A 25,231-nucleotide genomic window follows, 5' to 3' on the forward strand; every position below is an offset into this window, starting at 1 on the left:
AAAACTATAGCCCCCCTTTGTTAAAAGTTCTGCAACTACGTGTGTCGATGACTTCCTTTTGGTTCTATGCTTTTGCCTTGTTATTCTTGGACTGGCAAGTTTCAAGCTGTGTGGCAAGTGTGACAGGGTGGTATTATATATCTTGAGTTACTTTTCTTCACTGATATATCATACCAGGTATTTACTATGTGATAAATGCAGAAAGCTCGCAATTACGCTCATCATTGTTAGGCTGAGTCTATGTACTATCACTTTCGCAAAGTCATATCGATATGTTTGTCCACGGCGCAGAGTCCATTGTCAGCTTTTATAACCATTACGGGGGCATACTAGTAGAAGGCCTGCAACCCTGTGATCCCCTTCCCAACAATCATAGCTACTTGCATGTTAGAAGCGTAACTGAATCTTGGCAGTAAGACTTACAGTGTATATCAGACTGCCCTTCATAGGTCTGAACTACGAAGAGATTTGCGACGTGGCGTCCTGCTCTAAGTCAGCACCAACAAAAGACGGAGAAACGATATCAGTAAGAACTAACCTATATGATACTCATCTGAGGCGGCATTTCTGGAGACTGTCGTCAGTGTTATTCAGGATGAGAAGGGACAAGGGTCTTACCCTCCAAAGATCTCTTGTAGACTAGCATTGGTTAGTGAACTGTCACGGCAGAGACAGGATTTAACTTACGTGCGAGCTCCTGCCAACGCCCGATCACAGTTCTGTCTCTTGATCATCGAGATCATCTCAGGCGCCAAGGTGCCCTCATCCTTGAGTCTTCCCACTTGAATAGCCGCCAGAGTACCATAAGCAGCGTCTGTGAGAGCGTCACTGAGCTTCTTTTGCACAAGCTGATACTTTGCGAGTGGGTTACTGAACTGCTTTCTGTCCAGTGCATATGTCCTCGCACGGTCAATACAGTCCTCCAGAGCTCCCATTGTACCAAAGGCGATACCATATCGGGCCGAGTTGAGACAGCTGAACGGCCCCTTGAGGCCCTCCACCTGGAGCATATTTTCTTCAGGTACTGGGCAGCCATCGAGCTGGATCATACCGGTAATAGATGCTCTCAGGCCGTTCTTCTCTTTGAGAGCAGGCGTTTCAAGAGTTCCAGGAGGGCATTGGTTTCGTTCTATGAGAAAGCCACGGATTTTGCCCGTAGTCTCTAGTTTAGCCCAGACCAGAAGCAGGTCCGCTATGGGAGAGTTGGTAATCCAAGTCTTTGCACCAGAGAGTGAGTAGTATCCTTTCTTTGTTGGGTGTACACGGGCGATAGTCTCCATAGACCCAGGGTCAGAGCCGTGATTTGGCTCTGTCAGACCAAAGCATCCAATCAAGGTTCCTTGACCTAACGGGGGTAGAAAGCGGTCCTTTTGCTCTTCTGTGCCGTGTTCGGCAATTGGACCCATGACAAGAGAGCTCTGGACAGACATGCCGGATCTGTAGCCTGAGTCGACGCGTTCAACTTCCTTTGTGATGAGACCTGAAGCCACACTGCTAACGCCCGCGCACCCATGGGTCGATATTGTGGCTCCAAGAAGGCCTAGTTCTCCCATTTCCCGGAGAATGTTTCGGTCATAATTCTCACTTCTGTAAGCATCTTTAACCCAAGGTCAGTGCAGAGTTCAGCATTACAGGGCATATTACTTGCCGAGGACTCGAGGTAGTAGGCGCTCTTGGCAGTATGCTCGAGCAGTCTCCTGAATGTCGAGTTCTTCCGAGGTGAGCAAACTCTTGGAAGAAACTGGATCCTCCCAATCGAAGCGGGCCAACGAGAGATTCCTACGGCCCGCTGTAAATAGCCTAGAAATATTACGAGGCTGAACACGCCGGCGCAGGAGAAAGGACATGATGGCTGCTGAGTTTAGTACCGGGGTTTCTCAAAAGAGATGATATCAACTAAGGTCAGAAGATGAGCTGGGAAAGTAAAGCAAGGTTTATTAGTTCACTACAGTAACCTTGCAAAATAATTGCATTGATCTGTGAAACGAGTTGAGGAGAATTATAGACACGCCTCTTGCACTCTACCTTAAGTCTACGGGGCCGGACTCGCATGCAATTCCGATCTGCATGATTCACTCTGTCGGCGAAATTCCCTTTACACCGATCATGCCGAGTCAACTTTTACTGTACATGACAGTCGATAGCCTGGGCCTCAGCGTTTTACAAAATGGTGAGGGGAAATCCAGACCAGCGCTAGATCAAATGGATGTGGGCGAGATCACAGTTCCATCATCTCCGGGCTTGACTCCGCACTAGCTCTATATGTAGTAGTCGTCTTGGCATTTCTCGCACGTCTCGGTATTTCGACGGAATATCCGTGGCTTGCCATGAGAGGTGGAAATGGCCCGAAGCTAGTGGTGCTGTAATGCTTCATTTTGATCTGCCACTCTACGTGTGTCAGGGTCTAATCACATATTGGGCTCTGGTGAGAAGACGATGGATTTGAGCTGCGCGGGTCCTGACATGGCTCAAATTGAATCGCGGTGATAGGACCAATGCCAAGGTGTGGATTGGCGTTGGTATCTGGATGATACTGCTGAGATGTTATGATGACCTGGATCAATATATCCTTTGTTCCGGTTTTCGTCTCGGTATCGCATTTATTCTAGGTGCCTCCCAGTATCTTGCGACGTCACACGTGGTTGATCAATATGAAGCTTTTGCGCCTTCAGAGGAATAAGTCATCGTGATATCAACTACAAGACCATAAGTATGATACAGCTGAATACAAGTAGCATTAAATGCAATGATTAGATAGGTCTTCTCATATCGCATTACAAACTTCACATTTCAAGATAGCCTCAAGTGTAAAATATAGTTCATTCTAAGTCACTATCTCGAACTCACTATCTACTTGCGTGACAGAATCTGCCGCAAAGCTGATCGCAAAGTTGCGGTAGGGTCTTGAGGCCGATCAAACGATCGCCAGCCGATATGACGATCAGGGCGAACCAAAAGAGCCCCACGGTCACTAATCTCGCGTCGGGTCGTCCATTCAGCCAAGACATCGGCATAAGTACAACCCTGGCCAACAAAATACACAGGTAGCTTGACACCAAGCTCTTTGCTGACAACAGCAGCAGCCTCCTCCCAAACCTTTCCACCAATACCAACGACAAGACCAAAACTGCCGTGCTCAAAGATATCCAGGACCGAGATGCGCTTTTTGTTGAGCTCTATCCAAGCATGCGGTATGTAGGCGCCCGGATGTGTCGTGGGGTGATAGAACAGAACAGGGTCACGATCATATTCGGGAAATGGAGTTCCGTCATCAACCACAGCGACCGAGTTGGCATAACGATGGCCCAGATGTACTCCAAGAGGGTTGGATCGACGGTTACCACGGTCTATCGTCTTCCTCAGAACCTCACGGCGCTCTGATGCGCCATCAGCGTCGGAGAAGAGTTCCTCGAGCTTCGCAAAACCATCCTGTCGGGACTGCCCTCGCTCAAACCCGAGGGCACCGGGAAGAAGTGCCATGTCGTGAAGTGTTTCGATTGCATGGTCGACAATCTGTTTGCCTATCGGCTGTCTCTCCTGGTTGTAACTCTCGAGAATCCCCTCACCAGCCTGTCCCTTGATGACAGCGGCTAGCTTCCATGAAAGGTTGTAAGCGTCTTGTACACATGTATTGCTTCCAAGTCCACTGGCAGGAGGATGACGATGAGCCGCATCTCCAGCAAGGAAGATTCGTCCGTGACGATACTCGGTCGCCACAACATGATTGACTTGCCACTTGCCCTTGTGCTTTACCCGGATCGGCAGAGAGTCTGGAATGGCCAAGGCGCTTCGGGCATGGGCAATGATGGCTTCATCACTCATATCGGGCTCGCCATCAGCAGCATTGTATTGTCGATTGACAATCCACTCATCCCAGGGCTTCTTGAGGATGCAAGTTCCCGAACCAACCCAGTACGCATCGCCTGGTTGCAGCATCAAGTAGATACAAGCCGGACGATGGGCCACATACTGGGTCAAATCCATCTCAACCCAAGAACTTATCATGTGCATAAGTCCTGGCTCCCCGACGAAACCGAATCCGATTTTCTGTGCCACTGTCGACCTCGCTCCATCTGCGCCAACAGCGTAACTAGCACGGACGAGATATTCTCCTTGACTGGTCCTTTCGCGTACTCTAGCAACAACACCCTCATCGGACTGCTGAATGTCTATCAATTCGTGGTAGAAACGTATGTCGGCCCCGTGCTCTCGTGCCCTGTGCAGCAAGATAGGCTCCATATTGTTCTGGGCCGTGTTCCACATCTTGCTTGGACTAGCCTTTGCGAAGTCGGTCAGCTGATGGTCGCCTCCGCCGTAGCAGCTGTAGCGTCCAATTTCCATGCCTGTGAGACTAGTAGCCATGACCATGCTGCCGATATCAGGCATACAGGTTCCTGCGGCTTGGATGCGCTCTTCAATGCCCATGTCGCGGAAGATCTCCATGGTGCGCTGGTTGGTGACGTGGGCACGTGGAGCTGGTGCAGTACCGCTGTGCTTTGCGATGGCGAACACTTTGACATCCAGAGCTGCCAACATGGCTGCAAACGACAGACCAGCTACGCCAGCGCCTATAATGAGGACCTCAGTTTCAACCTCGGGCAATTGCGATGACTGGGAGTCAACACCACTAGGAAGGCTTTAGTTTTTGAGATAACTGACGTGTATTTCAAAACTTACGTTGACTGGGGGTTGGTGGTTGTATCCATGGTGGCCGTTGCTAGAGAGAGGGTGCTTGTTGGAACTTGATGATGGTGATGCAGCTCGAACTAACCCTTCAACCAATTCAGATGGATGCAAGCTAAAGCTTCTTATTGGCTGAAGTGAGATAGGTTTGACGCAATCCGTGAATAGCTATTTTGCGTGTAGATGGCGACGATAATTGACTGCTAATTCACGACATTAAGAGTCGACCCTTACTGATGGTCAACCGGAACAGGGGCCTCAATTTCCGCCTCCAAGCCGGGACAGGGTTTTGTAAGTCTGTCACTTAGGCACTACACCTGTCTTGTGGCTCAGCACGGTAGTGCCCATTGGCGCCTCGGTCTGTATCCGCCGGGCAGACCAATCACTACCATGTTCATGAAATTGATGGAAAGCAAGTAGTTTCTAGCTACACCAGTACTGTCCAGCGTATGTTTCTTCAAGATGCTAGGTTTTATGTAAATCGATCTTCAACAAACCGAATTACTTTACTTATCAATATACTTATAAAAAGCAGAGTCTACAATTGGTTCGCCATTCTTCGTTTTCGGCATGCGCAGGTGTCATGGTGCCCACGCCATACGTGACTTGAGTCTTCCCATGTTAATGATTGACATCTCATCTCATGACCCGTCAAACTTACTTCTCAAGTAAACCTCGGGTTACTGTTTCTGAAAGTTCTCAAGCCCAGATTTCGCTAACAGCAGGCGATGCCACTACGAACATGTCGGCGTGTGACCACGGCTTTTCGGGATTTCGGAATTCCTGCCAGCCACCCAACAACCACCGTCGACCGCCAAGACTCAGACTTGAGCACTTCGATCTAGGCGACTCTATAGGCGATTTCTCGATCAATCTGCTGTTTTGTAGAGAGGGCCACTCATTGATACTGGACAGATTCTTTCGGCAGTATGCTGTACAACGCCGTTTACGGGTTGGACAGTTCAGTTCATCTTAGGTCAGGATGGGTTAATTGGCAAGAAGGCAAAATACAGAGCATTCTCTATTTCCATTGGCGAGATTACATGAATTGCCAAAGCTTTCAAAACTTTGATCAGCAGTTTTGTATATGTCGTTGTGAATCGTTTTCCTTCTCTTGTTACTCAATTGAACATCGTCACAAGACATGTCGAAGCTCTCTGCCCAAGAAGAAGATGACTTCTTTCCCAAGTCTAACAGAATGGGTCGGACAATGAAACAGCCTTCTGGGGATGTTTTGATGCCTCCGTCCAAAAAGTATCCCTTCTGGTTTGGAGGCAGCGCCAGTGCAATGGCTACCTTGCTCACCCACCCGCTTGACCTAGGTTAGACTTTGCACTCTCTCAAAGTCACCTCACTCACAGGCATTCAGTCAAAGTCCGTCTCCAGTCAACACTCACGCCAACTCGGCTTTCCATGGCAGGGATGACCACTCGTGTCATCACCAGTGAGGGTTATGCTGGGCTCTATGCTGGCTTGAGTGCAGCTCTTCTCAGACAGTTCACCTACTCAACTATCCGCTTCGGAGTCTATGAGGATCTCAAGTCACGCCTAAGTCATGACTCTGGGATAGCATCTCACTCTCCCATGATGCTGATCTGTTTATCGGCTTTGTCAGGTTTTATGGGCGGTGTGGCTGGGAACCCAGCAGACATTGTCAATGTGCGGATGCAGTCTGACATGTCAAGACCATTGACAGAGCGAAGGAACTACAAACATGTTTTTGACGGTGTATTTCGCATTATCAGGACTGAGGGAGTAAGTTCTCTGTATCGTGGAGTAGGCGCCAATGCCCTTCGCGCATCTCTCATGAACTCCTCGCAGCTGGCCTCTTACGATATGGCTAAGGCATCATGCATAAAGACATTTGGGATGGATGATGATACTAAAACTCATCTCGTGGCTTCCTTTATGGCGGGTATTGTAGCGACAACTGTTTGCTCGCCGGCAGACGTGGTCAAGACTCGCATTATGGGCTCAACAAACAGGGAACATATATGGCAGATCTTGAAACGGTCAACAATGTCTGAAGGATCATTATGGGTTTTTAAAGGATGGGTCCCTAGCTTTCTCCGTCTTGGCCCTCAAACTGTCCTCACTTTGCTGATTCTTGAGCAACACAAGAAGGTGTATGCCAAGATGACCATTTGAGCGAAATGGCGTTATACCTTGTCAATTATTAGTGCCTGAAGTCGAAGCTAAATTATATCATCTCATATTTGTTGGTGCTTTCACTGCAGAGTTACCATAGAACTGGCGGATCATGTCCAAAACTACGTCGTGCTTTTCCACAGGTTCGGCTTTCGATTGCAGTGATCGAAGTTAAGGCTGATGCGACTGAAATGGCTAGAAAGCGTTGATCAGACCCTTCTTGCTTAACTCGTTCTGATGTGTGATTGTTCTAGGCTCCATTGTGCTAAGCTTCCGCCTAGAATTCCGTTCGTAGATTATTAGTTGCTGTTAGCGATTGAAGGAGTTCGGGCTTAGCAAAAATTCCGGCCTGTACCAGCGGAGCTGAGCACCAAGCCCGGGCGGCGATTCCTTTACTTCCGTACACCTCATTCCCAGTTCCATCAGATGTCCCCAAATAAAAGGTTGATTCAAATTTACATACGTACATCTTGATCCTCCATCTAAACTTTCCAGCATCTCATCTTTCACCACTTATACACATACGCATACACAATCATGGCTCCTGCTAGAGGAAAAGTCGCCTTTGTTACTGGCGCTAACGGTATTACTGGCAATGCCATTATCGAGCACCTCATCCGCAAGCCAGAGTCCGAATGGTGAGTCGCTTTATCCTGTAGTGTCGATAAGGCATAACTGATTTGGATTACGCAGGTCCAAGATCATTATCACGTCCCGACGAGTTCCCAAGCAAAGCCTATGGCAAGACCACCGCATCAGGTTCATTGCTCTCGACTTTTTGAACCCTGTGGAGGAGCTGATCCAGCGCATGGCCCCTCTGTGCCACGACGTGACTCACGCATTCTTCACATCCTATGTTCACACAGCAGATTTCGCCAAGCTGCGCGATAGCAACATTCCTTTGTTCCACAACTTTCTAGTTGCTATAGATATTGTTGCAGCAAGCACTCTGCAACGAGTCTGTCTCCAAACAGGGGGAAAGGTTAGCAAACGTCACTCAATCATCTGGTATCGCGGACTAACAACAGTCTGTCTAGTATTATGGCCCCCATCTCGGACCTACTGAAGTCCCTCTTCATGAAGAGATGGGCCGCTACGACGACAAAGGCGAGAACTTTTACTACCCCCAAGAAGATTTCCTCTCCACCCTAGCAGCCAAGCGCTCTTGGAACTGGAACATCATCCGCCCCAATGCCATTATTGGATATACACCTGCAGGTATGATAGCGTTGCCAGCGGCAACATCATAGCACCTGATTAACTCAAATTACAGGAAATGGTATGTCCATGGCGCTCACATTAGCGATCTACATGCTGGTGTGCCGCGAGATGGGAGTACCTCCCATGTTTCCTGGCAACAAGTTCTTCTTCAACCAATGCGTCGACGATTCCTCCTACGCCCCCAGCATCGCTGATCTTAGTGTATGGGCTGTCACCGACGAGCACACCAAGAATGAGGCGTTCAACCACCAGAATGGTGATGTTTTTGTGTGGAAGCAGCTCTGGGGCAAGCTTGGCCAATACTTTGGCATTGAGGTAAGTTGATCCACGTTTACCCTCGGCTTCTTGGCTAATCATCTTCAGGTTCCAGAGTTCACCGAGTGGGCAGCTGAGGGAGACCAACAGCGCATGGCGAACAATTTCCTCATGACTGAGTGGCACAAGGACAAGAAGCAAGTATGGGAGAGAGTAGTAGCCAAGTACGGTGGTCAACTCGAAGCTTTCGAGTGGGGTACCTGGGACTTCTTTGACTGGGCCGTTGGAAAGGCTTGGTTGACCATTGGTAGCGTCGGCAAAGCGCGCAAGTTTGGCTGGAAGCGCTACGATGATACCTATGACACATACGTCGAGACGTTCCGCGCCTTTGAGAACGCGGGTGTTTTGCCGTATGCCGATGTTTTGCGAGCTGAGAACAAGGGTCAGGCTACGCAGGGCGGTCTTGCTCCTCATCCTTATGATGCTGTTACTCTGAAGACGGCAAAGGCCAAGAAGGAGCAAAACGGTGTGGCTACCAATGGTGTTAACCTCGATGAGATGAAGAATAGGCTTGAGAATGGGTTCAAGAACGGGCATGTTGAGAATGGGGATCTGGCAGTGAAGGTCTGAGGTGGCCATGGGAGAGTTTGTGTTCTACCTCTAACTCCAATTAGTGGTTTCTTAGTATGATATGTACACAGCTTGAGTCGCATGTTTTCTTTATTTCTTTACTATCAAGTATCATGTTCTCTCATATCATTCCAACTTGTCTTGCACGTTTACGGCGACATATTCTGAGCGGTGAATGATCCATTCGAATCTATCTTCTGCATCACCATCTCCCAGCACTTTACTCTGCCACTGCCTCAACGCAAATAGTCTGTTGACTTCAAACTCACGGTATTATTTGAACCCATGCTCTTCCTTCGCTGTGCTCGGTCAACTTCCATTAGCCGAATCATTCGACTCTCTTGGCGTGTAGCAATCGTCACGATTGATCAAACTCCAAATACTGAACGCGTAAACACTCTGCATGGCTTCGGATATTCCAACACGCACTTGCTCATAAGCCGGAATTGCCATTCCGTCTGGACATTGGCCTACCCAGAGACATCATGCCCCCATGGCTTATCTGCCACTTTGGTGTGGCAGTCTACAGTGGTCTGGCCTCGTTAGCCGTTCTTCTCAATCAAGATAAGCTACATTATCAACGGGTCCTGACTCCCTTGTCTGCGAAGCCTATATCAACTTCCGGTAATGGATCGCTCTGAGATCAGTGGCTCAATGACATTTTCTCGAATTATACGCCAATTGCTTCCTGCACATAGAGTACACATAGCTAGACCGTAGAAAGAACCGCATTAATGTGTGTGGCATTCGTCCAGACCTCACAGTTATTGGAGACGCCATGGTGCGCACTGAAAATAAGATTCCAGCTTGGCGTTTGGGACCGACCGGGTCCCCGGAAATCAAGGAGCATCCCAGAACAGCCTAGTCAAGCTGGCGTTTGGCTACGCCCGTCACACGACGGGAAGCTACTCTACCCCACGGGGCCCCGGATTTCGCAATTTCGGAACTGCCATCCTGTGTTTGTTCTCGACTATCTTAGCTCTGGCAACAGGAATTGTATTTGTATAGACATCTTGACGGCTTCAATGCAAGATCTACAACACTCGACTTGCACAGCTCGAGACTCAACATCGTCACCCAGACACGACTCGACTTGAAAGCTATCATGGAGAAGCCAGAGGTTGAGCACCTTTCCAATGACGAGAAATCAGACGGCTCTCGCGTGGTAGACAAGTTCCCACCAGAGGCTCGAGCTGAAGCTGGAGTTCTTCTCCAAGTTGAGCGTGCCGAGGGGACCTCTCTGCGTCTTGCTGAGGATGGACATGTAAGTCTTGCAGTTCACGAATTACCATCACTGCTGACAGTTGAGTTCACTCTAGACCGTGCTTTTGCCTCAGCCGACAGACGATCCTAATGACCCCTTGAACTGGTCATCGCGAAAGAAGCACCTCATTCTCCTGGTTGTGGCCTGGGCTGCTCTCACTTCAGATTTTACGTCTGCTGCTGGTAGCGCTCCAGTCATTCTTCAAGCCGCCGAATGGCACAAGTCTCCAAACTCGGTCAATCATAATAACAGCATCAATGTCCTCATGATGTGAGCAGCTCTCACCTTGTTTCTCGTCATGACCTTTGCTAATTTGTTCTCAGGGCCATTGGCGGCTTGATCTGGGTTCCAATGACTTCCGTCATTGGACGAGCACCGACCTTGTTTTGGTCCACCTTCTTAGGTCTCATATTCTCCATCCTTTCGTCCGTTTCCACTTACTTCGAGATGTTCATGGGCGTCCGAGCTATCCAGGGCCTCTTCCTTACATCTGGCCAAACAATCGCCATCGCATTCATCAAAGATATCTTCTTCTTCCACGAACGAGCTCGAAAGATCGGCCTATGGGCTCTCATGTATATCACATCTCCATACTGGGGCCCGTTGCTCGCCAACTTTGTCATTGGGGAAACCCATCAATGGCAAGATGCCTTTTGGCTTGGGGTTGGGGTCAATGGCATGAGCTTGCTTCTCATCTTGGCTTTTCTGGATGAGACCTGGTACAACCGTGATTTGCCTTCGTCCGCTCAACCACCTCGAGGCCAAGGTTTCTTCTCTCGGCTTCTTCGACTTACTGGCCTATGGCAGATGAAGCATCATTCTGGATACTTTGAGTCTGTTTATGATGCTTACAAGAGGGTCCTCCTCATCCTGTCGAAGCCTGTTATTCTCCTCGTTCTCGTTGCTTAGTAAGTTTATTCTGTACCTTTTTGTAATCCTCAAAGAGCTAATAAAATCTCGCCAGCTTCATGTGCTTTGCATGGGCGATCGGTGTCAATATTTCAACCGCCATCCTCTTTGGTCTTCCCCGAGAGATGGGAGGCTACGGCTACAGTTTTACTCAGTTGGGATACCTACACTTTGCTCCCATCGTGGGCGTTTTCCTAGGCGAGATCTTTGGTCATTTCTTCAACGATCACCTTACCCGGCGCTATGTTCGAAAGCACAACGGTGTCTTTGAGCCCGAGGCTCGCCTCATGACCATCTACATCTCGGCTATCCCCATGATTGCTGGCCTTGTCTTGATGGGACAAGCCTTGCATAAGCATCTTTCTGTTGCAGCAATCGTCGTAGGATGGGGTATGCATGCTTTTGGAATCATGCTGACATCTGTCGCTGTGGCTTCATACCTCTTGGACGCGTACCCGTCTGCTCCTGCAGAAGTCTGTGGTTTGACCAACGTGTTCCGAGCTTTGAGTGGTTTCAGTGTCGGATATTACCAGCAGCCGTGGGGAGCCAAGGTTGGTTACGATGTAAGCTTTGGCACTCAAGCTTGCATTGTAGCGGCGAGTATGATTCTGATCGCGATTGTGCATCGGTTTGGCCATAAGCTCCGTTTGAAGTTTGGCCAAGTCAGGTAAAACAGGGATGTCTCAGATTGAGAGCGTGCAGACAGTATAATAGCCTGGGGAAATATGGCCACGGTTTTTAAGAGTGGATTTGTGCGTCATTATGTTGGGTTTGGCTGGAGAACCTCGCAGTCAATGCCATTTATGCTTATTGTCCAGATATTCCCAACAATTTTGTTTACCCATAATGATATGTTATTTTGCACAACAGCAAGCCATACATTGTTCCCCAACCCTGTGAAATTGGGGGTAATTGTGTTTTCGCTTAGATGCTAACGCGAACGCGTTGTCTCCACGTTGGCTATGACGTGGTCTGTGATATTCTATTAATAGATAACAAATTATTGCTATTCCCGTCTATATACCAGCAAAGCCCGTGGATTTGCACACATTGCTTGAGACGGAACATTGAATAGTAGTTGATTTTTAAATAGTTTTTAGTGCTTGTCCTTTGTGCTGTAAATTTCAAGGGCCTGGAGTATTGCCATTAAGTAAGCAAATTAGGCATTTTTTCACCTTCCCTATTTATAGAAGAAATAGTTTAATATTCTCTTAAATATAATACAGAAAACTTAAGAGAAGCAGAGTAAGTAGATTATTTAATTCACTTTATATTTTAATTACTTATTATATATATTTAATTACTTATTATCTTATCCCTTCCTCTATATATTTAATTAACAGAGGACGGAGTACAGGGTATTCACAAGGGAAGTAGACATCAGGCATTGAGCCACTACGCCGCAGCGGCATCCTTTGCCTTCATAAACCGCTGACCTTGATGCTACCATCATATTTGTTTTCCCGCACTACAGACTTCTGCAAAATATGCCAACGGACTTAATTTGCAGCATTGCTGAGCCGGTATGGCTCTGGACCAAGCCAGCAGTACGGTGATCAGTCTCACTTCGCTTCCGTGGCTGCGGAATAAAGAGGTGACTTGCAGGGGTATTGTCGGGATTTCGGAACAACGCGTTGAGGACACGTCAAAGCCACAACGCGCTACCAAACGCGCGTCACAGATGGTGCGTGGGGACAATCGCCTATTCGCTCATGGATCATTACCAAAGATGGAACTCGGTGTTGATGACCCTCGGAACGGAAGTGAATGCGACATGTCCGTGAGAGCTTTCGACTGCTCAATTCTGGACCGCAGCGCCAGTGCCAGATGTCTTCCGGCCGCTGCCGAAGGCTGGGAATTATGAGCTGATCAGAAATCGGCAGACGTTGGTTTTGTAGTGAATGAGAAGAGCTGACGAGCTCATGATGAGTCTGTTTTATATGCTGAGTCTACACAAGAAGAGTCACGATTAGTTCATTTTACTTGCTTCTTTAGTCTCTATCCGAGTCACATACGTGCACATACCTTCGTGAGACTAATTCGCTTATCATAATCGTTACAGACTTCTTTCACATTGACTGTTGTGTCGACACCAAAAACATGACACAGACTCGCTCTCCTGCGGGATTCCGCGATTACATCCCGCCTGCGGATGCCCCAAGAAGCATACAATTGGCGGAGTCCGACACTTACCAGTGGGCTGACCATCGATGCTCTGAGCCCTTTATGATCGGCTGGATGAAGGCTTGGAAAGAACGCTACGACCAGCCTTACAAGGGAATCACAACAGATGGCAATGTGACCCCCGACCTGTTCCGTCTGGCAGACAAGAATGAAAATTTCGGAGCTCCAGCACACGCTGTCAAGGCAGCCCAGAACGCCATCAATTTTACATCAGAAGAAGAGAGAGAGAAACTTCTCAGACCGGTCGATGCACCAGAGTGGCGCTTTTGGATGAACCCCGAGATTTATGTCTTCAAGCATGGTGTTCGATTGGAAGAATCCTCCAAGGATCTTGTCGCAGCTTTACATGGTCTCATGCGAGCGAGTCTATCAGCCAAGGGCTATGAAAAGGCTCATGGTTGTATGAAGGTCAATCAATTCCTCGGCGAGGTGGTCAATGGCACCAAAGTTCTGAACGAGAACTCGTACAACTTCGTCATCTTCGGAACACCTTCTCCAGAAGAGCCATGGGGCTGGCAGATATTCGGCCACCACCTCTGCATGAATTGCTTCATGGTCGGAACGCAGATGGTGGTTTCTCCTGTCTTTATGGGTGCTGAGCCGAATATTATTGATGCAGGTCCCAATGAGGGCCTTGAGCTTTTCGTTGATCAAGAACAGACTGCCCTCAGCCTTATGCAATCACTTGATCCCGAGGTTCAGAAAGACGTTCAGATCTACAAGAAGCTGAGTGGCGATGAATACCCTCCAGGACGATGGCATCGAGCAGATCAACGACACCTCGGAGGTGCTTTTCAGGACAACCGCATAGTCCCGTATGAGGGTGTCAAGGTATCAGCATTCTCTGAGCCCCAGCAAGATGCGGTCCGCAAACTGGTCAAATTAAGCCTGAACTATCTCCCGGAGAACGCGCTAGCCTCGCACCTTCAGCAGATTGCCGGCCACTGGGATGACACGTGGTTCTGCTGGATCGGCGGATTTGGAGACAGAGACGCCTTTTACTACAAAGTGCATTCTCCGGTTATTATGGTTGAGTTCGACCATCACTCGGGCGTCTTTCTCAACAACAAGGAGCCTCTGCCCTTTCACATTCATACTCTGGTCAGAACCCCAAATGGCAATGATTATGGGAAGCAACTTTTGCGTCAACACCAGGAGCGGAAGAGTAGAGCATAGTCACCATACCGTAGATACATTGTTGAGAAAATGGAAACATTAGATTCAGTCATCCGTTCGAGATCCGTCAAGTAGTTTTAGGATAGCCAGAGAAGAAGTTGGAATTCAAGAGCCGAATTGAAATAGTTGTATATTCACAATAGAGTCATATTGCTTTATCATGTTATTCATTGATCATAGCAAGTTGAAATATAATACCTTGCTCTCTCTCTGTATCAATTTACATGATCCTTGGTGGAGCCATCAGAAGCCCCAACGCCGACAAATGCTCCCTCTTCAAGCCGTAGAAGATGCCAAGAACCTTGATAATTGAAAGGACGTTCTGTGCTTTGTAATTCAAGATGGCGGAGCCGGAATGACAGTGATGGAGAACGAGGATATGGCAAAGCGGGCTGAGAGAATGCTTATTATCGGTCCTGGCAAAGGTTGTTATTTCTGGCTTGTTCTGCGCGTATTCATGGTAGTCCATTGCCGTATGTATAGCAAGCCAGCAGCTGAGTCAATGGCACGCTTGTTCCATAGTAGTCGGCTCTGTACATATACAATACTTAAGTCTTCTTATCATGGTCCGCTCCATCTTCAGAATTGTCAAGCAGGCTCAATCAAGGGTGTACCAGGTATTCTTTGTTCCGGTAGTGGTTCTTATACGTATTCGACGTTCTGCTAATGTGGCTCGTGACTATTGTGTATACTTACCGGTATCCCAGTGAACTCCATACCAGCGTGTGTAATCCTGGCTTGAGTTTGCCCGTTGACGTTAATTAGGCCTAATGCTCTTACTAAGGTATCAAGCTCAATAAGTCGAATCCTGATTCTGAGCGAAACGCAGGATCGCCGTCAGTTCACAATTTATATCAATTGCGATGGAATCAATATTTGTATTTGTATATTCGCATCTCTGCATTGGATCATCTATGAAATCGTATGGCTCCGGTTACATTAGCTTTTTCAGACTATGCTCCTAAGTGTATTGGTCAGCAAGATGGGGCTTAGATAAGCATGAGGCCATGAACTCACTGGCTTATGACTAGTCTCATAGTCAATGTGCACAAAGGCACGCTCAATGACGGGTAGCTTCTCTAGCTTAATCTGGAGATCTTCGGCAATGTCATGGGCTACTTCAACTCGCTCGTTACGATCAATAACTATATCGACCTCTGCAAGAAGCCGAGGGCCTGAGTAGTAAGCTCTGACTGTATCGACCTGTTGGATGAGAGGAGAGTGTGTCATAGCTGAAGGGTTAGCATTGACCCTAAAAAAAACTGGCGGGGCTTACTCACAGATATATGTGATGAGCTGTAGGATATCCTTGTCCGCGGCGACACCGATCATCAGTTGAAACTCGTCATACGCAGTATGGAGCCAGAGGCCAGCGATGAGGACGGATAAGATGATGGCACCCATCGGGTCGATCCACCACTTCAGTTTGGCACCACCAACAGAAGTGAGAATACCAAAGCCGTTGATAAAGAGATCGTTTCGGTGGTCGCGCCAAAGGATGTCAACCTGACTGTAAATGTCCTTCACAGTCCAGCACAGGAAAAAAAGGCCCAGTTTGGTAGCAAAGGCAACAGTGACCGCAATAACCGAGGGCAAATGAAACTTGTTAGTCTCCTCCTCGGACCCCGCGGCCAGGTCACGGGCAGACATGACGATAAGAACCAGCGAGACGGAAAACATGATAAAAGAGAAGACGATGTTGCCAGCAGTCGAGATACGGGCTCTGCCTGAGGGATATTTATTTGGGTCGACTTTATTAACGGCTCGGTGGGCCATGTACAACATGATGCCAGACATGGGATCGAAGATAGAGTCGGCCATGGTGGTGAAGAGCGAGAGGGAGCTGGATGAGATAGCACCATATAGCTGGAGACCAGCCAGGATGATGTTGGCTCCCAGAGAGCCTTTGACGCAGATGTTGTACATAAGAGTGTTGGCGCCGTGAGCGTCTGTCACCTCCTGCTCATGCTCTTCTACCGACTTTAACATGGCCCGGATGCTCTGGTTCTGGGTTTCGTAAAATTCCTGGAGCGGGTGATTCTTCTTGAGACCTAGATGACGCTTGCGTGAGGTATTGGCTCTGGGCATGTCGGATTCGAGCTTGATGTGTGCTGAGAGGCCCAAAGGATCGTCGATAACATGTTGGACCTCGACATCCTTTCCTTGGACATGAGCGCGGGCATGGACTGAGCTCATAGCGATCTTCGCTGTCTGGTCGGCCATGTTGTGTATTAAGTTTCAGAAAGAATAATAGGAAGTAAGAAATGAAAGAACCAGAGGAAACAAGGATATAACAGATGGAAGAAAGAACGAATCATATGACAGGGAAATGCAGATTTCTTTCTATCCCAACAAAGGGAGCCATCTCGCTGGAGATTATTCTGTCATTGCCGCCCACAAAATAGTGGCGTCGAGGTACGGTGACAACACCGACGGTAACATGCACAAGCACGCTAATAATCAACTTAGGCTGACCAGCGTGTCTTCTCCACAATTAGCCGACATCATTAAGATTCCAGATAAAGTCCGTCAATTAAGCATACGTCTACCTATAAATGGTTTCAGTATGAAGATAATTATTACATACTATATTATCTTTTATTGTCTTTACCATAGGTAACCTTTTTTATTTATTTCATCGAATGATAAGTCTCAGAGGCGGGGTCAGAGATGGAAAAGAGTGATCTACAGATGGTGGGCTCGGGCTTTAGGCAATAATTTGACCGATGAGATTTAGATCTCACGGAATGCAGCCAAACCGCTTAGTAATAGGATATCTGCGTTTCCGGATCCGCTACCCCACTAGATCTAGTCCAACTTGGGAGTAGCTTGAGGCCAGTTAAGCTTCTTCTTGGCCCGTTAAAAAAAGGGTGTGATGCATCCAAGCTTTTGAGATGACGACAATCTCACATTCCCGTGTCTTGCGCCCTTCTAGTTTTTTTTTTTACGAGGCTTTCAGTTTTTTCAATGGGCCGCTTGACTTACTATGTATCTAACAAGCGGTGTAGTTAAAGTTCTGTCCTGTCCTTGTACCTGAAAACCCTCATGATAGCCAGTTGCCCGGTTGCCACCTTGGTTTTATTTATTATTAGGCAACAAGAAGTATCCAAGTCATGATTCTAATGTAATATTTCTGCCAATCCTTATGTATCAACGGAGAAACAAAGTATTCCGACGTTCACTGCCCTGAACTTGTCACCTGTTGCCGAAGGTGGCGATGTAACAAGGCAACTTGTCTTGAACATCAGCAACAGCCATCTAAACAAAACCATCCCATGTCGGACAAATGACAGCCTCAATACCACGTTAGATCTCCCTAATCTAGGCTGTGCAGAAGATAAATCCACAGTGTCATCTCAACCAAGGGCAACTCAGGCATATTTACTCCGGGTAATATTCCTTTTAGGGCTGTCTTATTGGCTTCCGTTGGACCTGGTTCCAGCTCGCTAGGATCTACCCCCGCGTTACGGTGCCGGATAGCCGAGATCGACTTGCTGTGCAACGGTTCCAGATCATTATTACACGTAGCTAGCGAAATCATGGAGCAGAATTCCTTCGGTGTAATAAAAGCCACAAGGCCGAAAAGCCTGCTTTGATTTTATCTATCCGGTCATATATATATCTAGGTGACCCCCTCCTGGAATCGCCAAGACATCAATTTCGTGTGACCTATATCAAAGAGTTGAACTACCTTCCCAAAGGCTTACAAAAAGCCACAAAGATACCCCTATCGAAGACTACCCGCAATCGTCAGCGCACCCTCATCCACGCCGCCTTTACTGCAGCACTCCATCATGGAGGAAGTCAGCGACCCTTTCAACCTCACATCCCGACGACGCGAACACGTAACGAAAGAACAAATCAAGAACGATTATCCACAAGGCGATGCCCGCTTGCTTCGAAAGTTCTATACCCGACAAAACAAGCTTATAGACCAATTTCTTGGCGTTGATGATGAAGAGAGGGCCCAGGCCGAGGAAGAGGCTCGAGTAGCAGGCAAGATCAAGTTTGCAGTCAATGCATCCTTTGTGGTCAACTTTTGCCTCTTCGTCATTCAGTTGTACGCGGCTATCTCAACGGGATCATTGGCGGTATGGGTGTATATCCTTACGATACAGGCCAGCAGCTAACTTGAGTTACAGCTATTCGCAACAGCAGCAGATGCATTTGTAAGTCATACTTGCTTGTCAAGCGATGAGTTCTGACCTTGAAGCAGATGGACCTTGTCTCTTCCTTTGTGATGCTCATTACCTCCCGGCTAGCGGCTCGTCCAAGCATCTATAAATACCCTGTCGTATGTTATGTTATCACCAGAGTTATTGATATAGCCACTCATGGTGTTCTAGGGTCGGACGCGGATTGAAACCATTGGAGTCATCCTTTTCTGCGCCCTAATGACAACAGTCGCGGTCCAGCTTTTGATCGAATCAGCCAGAACCTTGGGTACTGGCAAGACTGAGTCTGAGGAGCTTCACTTGATTCCAATCATATTTGTTTGTGTTGCTAGTAAGTTAACAATCCAAGTCGCGATACGCGATCGCTGATGATGATTCCAGTCTTCAGCAAGGCATCTCTTATGCTATATTGCATGACGTACCGCAAGTATCCGTCGGTCCATGTGTTCTTCGTAAGTCTGGTCAAGGCCACCTCGACTATCTTGCTAATCATCTGGTAGATTGATCACCGCAACGACATTGTCGTTAACAGCTTTGGTCTCATAATGTCGGTTGTAGGTGACAAGTTCATCTGGTATCTGGACCCTATTGGTGCTATCTGCATCGCACTTCTGATCCTTTTCTCATGGATCTCCAATGCTTTTGAGCAAATATGGCTACTGGTCGGCAAGGCAGCGCCTCAAGAGTTTATTGCCAAATTGATCTACATGAGCATAACACATGATGACCAGATCTCCATGGTTGAGACCGTGAGTCTAAATCCCAGACATATCGAAAGTTGATTAACAAAGAAAAGTGCCGCGCGTATCATGCTGGACAAAAGTATTATGTCGAGGTAGATATAGTCATGGATGAGCAAACATCACTCAAGATCAGCCATGACGTTGCTCAGTCACTGCAGCGAAAGATTGAAGGTAAACTGTTTTTGCAGTTCTATTTAGACTGTGTAAGTACGCTAACATTTCTGTAGGGCTTGGTGATGTTGAGCGGGCGTTTGTTCATGTCGATTATGAGTGTGAACACAGCATCCACGAAGAGCACAAGCCACTTTATGATAGGAAGTTTTAATTTAAAGCAAACATGAGCGATTTTGAAATTAATGGTCATGTCACAGCAGGAATATCCCCTGGATTCATAACTTCACCAAATGTACCTTGATATTATACACCTTCATATTCGTCAAATAGCTTCTCATTGACATGCCATGTAAGCTCAACTTATACACATTGATTGGTGTCGGTGATTGCCCTACCAGGCTTACTTGATCTCCTTGATCCTCTCATCCTCGGCGTTCTTATCCTCAATGTGAGCTTGCCCAATATGGTGGTCCATAGCCTTGTCGTCCAAAGTGTCTGGTTCAAGCTTCTCATTCACTGCCTCTTCATTCTCCTCTTCTTCAATAGCCCTTTTATACAGACCAGCTTTGATATCCCTTCTCCAAAGAAATTGACCAACCATAAACAGAGTCAGATAACAGCAGGTGAGAGCGACGTTTGCTGAGAAACCCTTGGTCCAACGAGGTCCTTGAGTAATGGGGAACGCGACAACGTTGTACCAGGTGAAAAAGGCCCAGCCAACAGTCATCTGAGAGTTCTCGTTAGCTTCGAAAAGGCCGGTTGGAATGTAAGTCAACTTACCATGGCACCAGTAGTAAAACTTCTTGCTTCGTTATCGTCTTTCATGATCAGGTGTACCCATGGGAAAAGCATGGGGGTGATGCAAGAACTCATGCCAAGGAGGAAATATGCGGCGAAATGCAATCCAAGAGGAATATTCCAGACTAAAAGGGTCGAGTGACAGAACAGGAGGACAGTTCCTGCGAAACAGAAAGGCACCCAGATTGGATAAACCCTGGAGAAATTGTCAGCTTTGAGTATAAGAGACAGGCGAGGCTCCTGATACTAACATGACAAACGAAGGCACAGTGATACCGACCACAATGGCTAGTGCTTGAACTCCAGTTGGCAAGATGTTGATCATCTCCACAGAGTATTGGCCGGTAGACTTTACCCAGACGATCATCTGACCGGCAACCCAGGTAGTCAGTTGGAAGCTAAGGGCATTAGTTAGAGAGAGAACTGCAGAGGTGCAGCTGAAGAAAGTACAGGACTCACCAAACATAGGTGCAGACAGCGATGTAAAAGTGCCACTTCCGGAAGACACGCTTCAGCATCTTCTTACCAATCTTCTTACTCTTCCTCATCCCATCGTCTTGCATGCGGGCCTGAGCAAGCTTTTGGTCTTCTTCACTGAGCCACCAGACACGAGGGCTGGTAGGCACACCTGGATAGAGAAAGAAGCCGGCAATGGCAATGGGCAAGGAAATGATACCATCGATGATAAAGACCCAGCGCCTATAAACACAGGAGTCAGAGAGCTTCGAGAAGCAGGGAACGAGTGATCTTTTCGTCAACTTACCATCCAGCCATGCCTCCCTTTCCATCGAGACCAGCATGAGCGGCGGCTTGCATGTAGCCACCAAACATAGCACCAATATTGCTCGAAACATACCACACTCCAGCACGCTTGAACACTTCATCGGATCGGTACCAAGAGGAAAGAACGTATAAAGAGCCAGTAGCAGCTGGAGTCTCGAAAAGTCCCATAAGGAATCGCATGCCGTAAATCATCGGGGCGCTGTTGTTGCGGCATTGAATAAACGTGATGATGGACCAGAGAGTTTCGCAGATAGGCAGAACCCAACGAGCATATTTTGGACGGGAAATGAGCAGCATGCAGGGGATTTCCATGACGAGATAACCGATGTTGTAGAAGGTAGAGAACAAATTGTACCTGGATCAAGTCAGACGTGCAAACTGGAAGGATAGAGTCAACTTACTCGATCCCTTTAAGGTTGAGCTCTTCTTTCATACCCGAGTTATAGGCGTTGTTAATGTTGGACTGGTCAAGCCACTTGATGAAGTCTATTAACTGTCAGTGCTACTTATTTAGGGTTCAGTCAATTTCAACCTGGGACTTACACATGGAACAACTAAAATCGAGGTCATTAGCCAATCGTGTCAGTCGGACGTACTCAAACTTACATAAGTGGCAGAATGGTGCGATCCAACTTTCTGAGAAGTCGCTTCTCCTCCTTGCTATAATGTCCTGGGTACCAATTGAAGATGTAGAGCCAGGCGAGCCAGACACTCTTGGCCTCGGGTTTGGTCGCCGAACTGACAACAACTCCATTCTTGACTACTGGCTCGGGGATCTCTTCGGGGTTGCCAGCGACATCCCGACGAGTCTCGGGCTGCTCGTTCGTGGGCTGGATTTCGAGCCCATCGTTGGTTCTCGACTGAGAAGTCATTGAGATGGATTGCAAGGTGACACTGTTCAAAGAAAGTGGTTAAACTTGTTGTTCGTGCCCTTGGATCAAGGCATGAGGTGATGGGATTTAACTATCATGCTTGCCTCGACTCTCTTCTTGTATCTGTCGATCGTGTGCTTGTTCTGAACCCTGGGTCGCATTACCCCGCATGTCCGTCCCCATGGGGTCACTCTAGTTTGAGACTGGTCTGTCACCCAAAAGCCTTCGGGGTAGCTTCGTCGGAGCAATTTCCTCGGGTAGCGGAGGATCTCCAAGCTGTATTGATTGCCAAGTCTGCCTTTAACGTAAAGAAAGACCTGGGGTAATTTAGAGCGAGCCGATTTGTGGATTGGTCTCTTATACGAAAATCTTGTTTCATTACTGACCTCGGCGGATGCCAAACCGAAGCCCGACTGCTGCCACCCACAAAGCGCATTAGGCCACTAAACACTCAAAGCTCCGCTTCTTTTTGGAAATAATGATCTCAATAATATTAACAATAGTTACTAGATGACAAGTCATTAAAAGCATCCGCTCTCGTGTTCCGTTCCAAAGATGCCATCATCGAAACTAATCACGCGATCCATGTCGATAAACTCGGCATCAAGGAGCATTTGAGAAATCATGCCCAAGTCTCCACTGCCTACACTACCGCTTCTTTGACCTACTTGACCATTCGCTAAGCTTGGCGTAGCACCAGGGAAGTACGCGTTAGCTGACACATTGTTTGTGAATGAAGGGGCTCCATTTTGTTGCACTGGAAGCCTGAAGTCTTGATGACTTTGCGGCCTCGGAGCTGTATCTAGCTGTTGTGACACTGCTTTAGAGTGCTTAACTTCCGTAGTATAAGCCGAAGGGCTGATGTTGAATGATGCATCTTGAACACATCGAGTATGCAAGTCAACAAGAACGGCTTGATACTTGGATGCTAAATTCTCCCGAAGTCCGAGTTGATGAGGCCCTGACCATCGCTTAGCCATTGTCTCTAGATTCTGTGTCATTGCCCAGAACTCGGGTGACAAAGCATCAGTCGCATGATACCGCCAGTGTAATAGCAGAACTCTGGCTGCAAGGTACACACAGAAAGCATATTGATTACTCAGAGGACCTGTATGTTCAGCAATCTGGAGGTAGTTATTCGTTATCGTCGCAATCTCGATGGCTGCCGCTTGGCAAGTATCAAGGCTACAGAAGCTCGGAAGCCTTGTTCTGAAAGTCCAGTCCAGAGGAGGAAAGGCTATGGGTTGGTGTAGTAGTATCATGGATGCATTGTGCGTGACGTGGGCTAGCGTAAGGTTTGGATCCATCCTCGACGATTGTTGAGCAATATTCACTTTCCACTTCTTGGGGAGAAGCATCTTCCAGTGCACCAACCGTACGTCAAGCTCTTTAAAGCGTGTGAGCCAACTTCCGAGATCATTATGGTCCTTGATATTTACTTTCTGCTGAAGGAAGTAACTCGTGACGCGACTCAATGACTCGGTTGCCTCGATACAATAGGCAAATGCACCGACTGTCGACATATCGACAGAAGACGCTGCTGCTCCTGGAGATGTTGTTGCTTCGGACGGTGTCACCCCGTCTTCATCCGCGGTGGCTGGTGCGGCGGTGGAATGCGAAGGGAGAAAAGCGATGGGGTTTCCAATGCGTGCGGCTGATTTATCCCAGATACCAAAGTATGGAGTAGATACAGGGTCCTCCTTTCTCCACGTTATTCCGTCGCAGGGCAATCGGCGGTTGACATCGTCCGAGGTAAGGCTAGTATTCCAAGCCGTGGTGAAGGAGCAGAATCGATCCAAGTTGAAGACACACCAAAATACCCTCCTTCTCTCTTCCGCTTCTGTCCATCCATATGGGGGATGTAGAGAAGTGTATGGGCGAGAAAATGATGAGCGATCCGCTTCCTCACTTTCTATCGTCAGCTGGAGATATTCAACCATGCGAGTCAAAGCACCGATAAGGGACCATGCTCGACACTCCTCTCCGTCACCAATCTTGAACGCGTGTTAGTCATGTGAGTGAATCTAGGATCAAGTGCTAGCTTACATCGCGAAAGCAGATAATTATCAGAGCCTGGAGGTTCTCCACCGACAGACTCTTGGTAGCTTTGGCAACCACCCAGCCTCTGACATCTTTTTGGTCCCCAATGAGACTCTGTGCTATTTCGGCAACATCTCTCCTGGGAACATGATGCGAGGCACTCAAGATCATAGCCTGCAGAAGCGGAAGCAGATTTGTGTCATCGCCATGATCCTGAAGTCGTTTGCGAAATCGCGCCTCGTGTATCATCGGAATCCATGGGTGTATCTGCCGAAAGTATGCGTCTAAAACTTGGTCGAGGATAACATCATCTGGTAAGCTTGGCCGATTAACCGCATACTGAGGTCTTTCTCGGTGCCCACTGTCTCTTTCCGTTCGACGACGTTTATGTATCGGATCATCAGAAGCTTCTGGAGAAACGGTAAGGGCTGGTTTGCCGAGTTTGCATATTTCGCGTGCAAGAGAGAACAGCAGACTCTGTCCATCTATAGCTTCTTGTCGCGAGCTTGCGTTGGTATTTGATGTCTCTTCGGCGCGCAGGTTTTCCAATGTTGTCTGTTGTTTCGCGATCGTCCGTTCCAATGCATCTTATCTCAATCAGCCATACTGTGGTTGTGTATGCACGTTGATCGTACCGAGCCTTTTGTGGACGTTTTCAATGGCACCGGCTTTCATGCCAGGCCTGGCGCGTTTCGTCTCGTAGATACAATCTTGCCCTGGTAAGGCGCGTTAGATACCTCATTACGAAGCGGAACATTATGTCGCCATACCTGTCTTACGACAATGCTCGCAGATTGGCGTCTCTCGTGAACACCGAAGCTTGCGTTTCCGACAGCAGTTGCAAGCAAGGCCTACATCGGAGGCTTGAGCAGTCTGCTCCGGCTGGGTGGAGTTGTCTGGCCCGTCGTTATCCATATTATCGCCCCGGACAAAGTAAAAACACGCAATACAGGTCGTTTGTGATTATGACAGACGAGAAGGCGGGAGTTCAAGAGGCCCCGAGTTATTTAGCCCGAGGGCCGCTCGAGATACCCCGAGATGCCGAGCACCCCCGCACGCCAATAATCTGCTACTCTGGCTTATGTTAGCCCAGCTTCTCATTAGATGATGTTAATTCGATAATCGGACAAAGATTGACCGAGCTTCATCTGCATTCACTCGGTTTTTCAACCTTCATATTGTCATTGTTCGAAGCTGGTGGTTTCGCTCAACCCTTAGTCTTGAATAAGTTATTCG

At 47.9% G+C, this 25,231-nt stretch overlaps 10 protein-coding genes across 10 annotated transcripts; 5 read left to right on the forward strand and 5 right to left on the reverse strand.

Moving 5' to 3' along the window:
* Window positions 1-329: 329 nt before the first annotated feature.
* BKA55DRAFT_598956 (acyl-CoA dehydrogenase/oxidase) lies at window positions 330-1,847 on the reverse strand (the record flags this gene model as incomplete). The annotated part of the gene is made up of 4 exons (XM_046196316.1): window positions 330-376; window positions 424-488; window positions 688-1,587; window positions 1,645-1,847. 4 exons carry the CDS (start codon window positions 1,845-1,847, stop codon window positions 330-332), a joined length of 1,215 nt encoding a protein of 404 aa, XP_046042996.1.
* Window positions 1,848-2,850: 1,003 nt separating this feature from the next.
* Window positions 2,851-4,706, reverse strand: BKA55DRAFT_696720 (FAD binding domain-containing protein; the record flags this gene model as incomplete). Its single annotated transcript, XM_046200296.1, has 2 exons — window positions 2,851-4,627; window positions 4,678-4,706. The coding sequence occupies 2 exons, from the start codon at window positions 4,704-4,706 to the stop codon at window positions 2,851-2,853; spliced, it is 1,806 nt and encodes a 601-aa protein (XP_046042997.1).
* A 1,175-nt stretch (window positions 4,707-5,881) lies between these two features.
* Window positions 5,882-6,831, forward strand: BKA55DRAFT_526139 (mitochondrial carrier domain-containing protein; the record flags this gene model as incomplete). The annotated part of the gene is made up of 2 exons (XM_046188809.1): window positions 5,882-6,005; window positions 6,053-6,831. 2 exons carry the CDS (start codon window positions 5,882-5,884, stop codon window positions 6,829-6,831), a joined length of 903 nt encoding a protein of 300 aa, XP_046042998.1.
* Window positions 6,832-7,368: 537 nt separating this feature from the next.
* On the forward strand, window positions 7,369-8,937 carry BKA55DRAFT_598959 (uncharacterized protein; the record flags this gene model as incomplete). The annotated part of the gene is made up of 5 exons (XM_046196317.1): window positions 7,369-7,469; window positions 7,525-7,813; window positions 7,869-8,049; window positions 8,105-8,367; window positions 8,416-8,937. 5 exons carry the CDS (start codon window positions 7,369-7,371, stop codon window positions 8,935-8,937), a joined length of 1,356 nt encoding a protein of 451 aa, XP_046042999.1.
* A 1,105-nt stretch (window positions 8,938-10,042) lies between these two features.
* On the forward strand, window positions 10,043-11,781 carry BKA55DRAFT_526358 (major facilitator superfamily domain-containing protein; the record flags this gene model as incomplete). Its single annotated transcript, XM_046188829.1, has 4 exons — window positions 10,043-10,201; window positions 10,257-10,471; window positions 10,525-11,109; window positions 11,166-11,781. The coding sequence occupies 4 exons, from the start codon at window positions 10,043-10,045 to the stop codon at window positions 11,779-11,781; spliced, it is 1,575 nt and encodes a 524-aa protein (XP_046043000.1).
* A 1,429-nt stretch (window positions 11,782-13,210) lies between these two features.
* Window positions 13,211-14,470, forward strand: BKA55DRAFT_680609 (uncharacterized protein; the record flags this gene model as incomplete). The annotated part of the gene is made up of 1 exon (XM_046198220.1): window positions 13,211-14,470. The coding sequence occupies one exon, from the start codon at window positions 13,211-13,213 to the stop codon at window positions 14,468-14,470; it is 1,260 nt and encodes a 419-aa protein (XP_046043001.1).
* Window positions 14,471-15,398: 928 nt separating this feature from the next.
* BKA55DRAFT_626189 (cation efflux family-domain-containing protein) lies at window positions 15,399-16,791 on the reverse strand. The gene is made up of 3 exons (XM_046196851.1): window positions 15,751-16,791; window positions 15,488-15,702; window positions 15,399-15,431 (listed from the first exon to the last, which is right to left on the reverse strand). Exons 1-3 carry the CDS (start codon window positions 16,691-16,693, stop codon window positions 15,405-15,407), a joined length of 1,185 nt encoding a protein of 394 aa, XP_046043002.1. The 5' UTR covers window positions 16,694-16,791; the 3' UTR covers window positions 15,399-15,404.
* Window positions 16,792-18,264: 1,473 nt separating this feature from the next.
* Window positions 18,265-19,713, forward strand: BKA55DRAFT_696726 (uncharacterized protein; the record flags this gene model as incomplete). The annotated part of the gene is made up of 8 exons (XM_046200297.1): window positions 18,265-18,561; window positions 18,613-18,639; window positions 18,687-18,764; window positions 18,817-18,976; window positions 19,027-19,097; window positions 19,146-19,394; window positions 19,442-19,559; window positions 19,616-19,713. 8 exons carry the CDS (start codon window positions 18,265-18,267, stop codon window positions 19,711-19,713), a joined length of 1,098 nt encoding a protein of 365 aa, XP_046043003.1.
* A 189-nt stretch (window positions 19,714-19,902) lies between these two features.
* Window positions 19,903-22,084, reverse strand: BKA55DRAFT_715961 (major facilitator superfamily domain-containing protein; the record flags this gene model as incomplete). The annotated part of the gene is made up of 8 exons (XM_046200893.1): window positions 21,690-22,084; window positions 21,627-21,637; window positions 21,485-21,569; window positions 21,064-21,438; window positions 20,760-20,999; window positions 20,552-20,698; window positions 20,283-20,496; window positions 19,903-20,229 (listed from the first exon to the last, which is right to left on the reverse strand). The coding sequence occupies exons 1-8, from the start codon at window positions 21,953-21,955 to the stop codon at window positions 19,903-19,905; spliced, it is 1,665 nt and encodes a 554-aa protein (XP_046043004.1). The 5' UTR covers window positions 21,956-22,084.
* A 392-nt stretch (window positions 22,085-22,476) lies between these two features.
* On the reverse strand, window positions 22,477-24,910 carry BKA55DRAFT_598965 (uncharacterized protein; the record flags this gene model as incomplete). Its single annotated transcript, XM_046196318.1, has 5 exons — window positions 22,477-23,713; window positions 23,776-23,867; window positions 24,002-24,582; window positions 24,631-24,711; window positions 24,820-24,910. 5 exons carry the CDS (start codon window positions 24,908-24,910, stop codon window positions 22,477-22,479), a joined length of 2,082 nt encoding a protein of 693 aa, XP_046043005.1.
* Between the last annotated feature and the right edge of the window lie 321 nt (window positions 24,911-25,231).

Source organism: Fusarium redolens (genome assembly GCF_020744475.1).
Source record: "Fusarium redolens strain MPI-CAGE-AT-0023 chromosome Unknown BKA55scaffold_23, whole genome shotgun sequence".
Lineage (NCBI taxonomy): Eukaryota > Fungi > Ascomycota > Sordariomycetes > Hypocreales > Nectriaceae > Fusarium > Fusarium redolens.

What these genes read in the sequence shown, in the direction of transcription:
- BKA55DRAFT_626189 (XM_046196851.1), bottom strand. Translation starts at nt 16,693, where the DNA reads ATGGCCGACCAGACAGCGAAGATCGCTATGAGCTCAGTCCATGCCCGC. An exon ending in ACAGCTCATCACATATATCT is followed by an intron (nt 15,703 to 15,750) that starts GTGAGTAAGCCC and finishes CTAACCCTTCAG; the next exon opens with CTATGACACACTCTCCTCTC. An exon ending in ATGAGACTAGTCATAAGCCA is followed by an intron (nt 15,432 to 15,487) that starts GTGAGTTCATGG and finishes CAATACACTTAG; the next exon opens with GAGCATAGTCTGAAAAAGCT.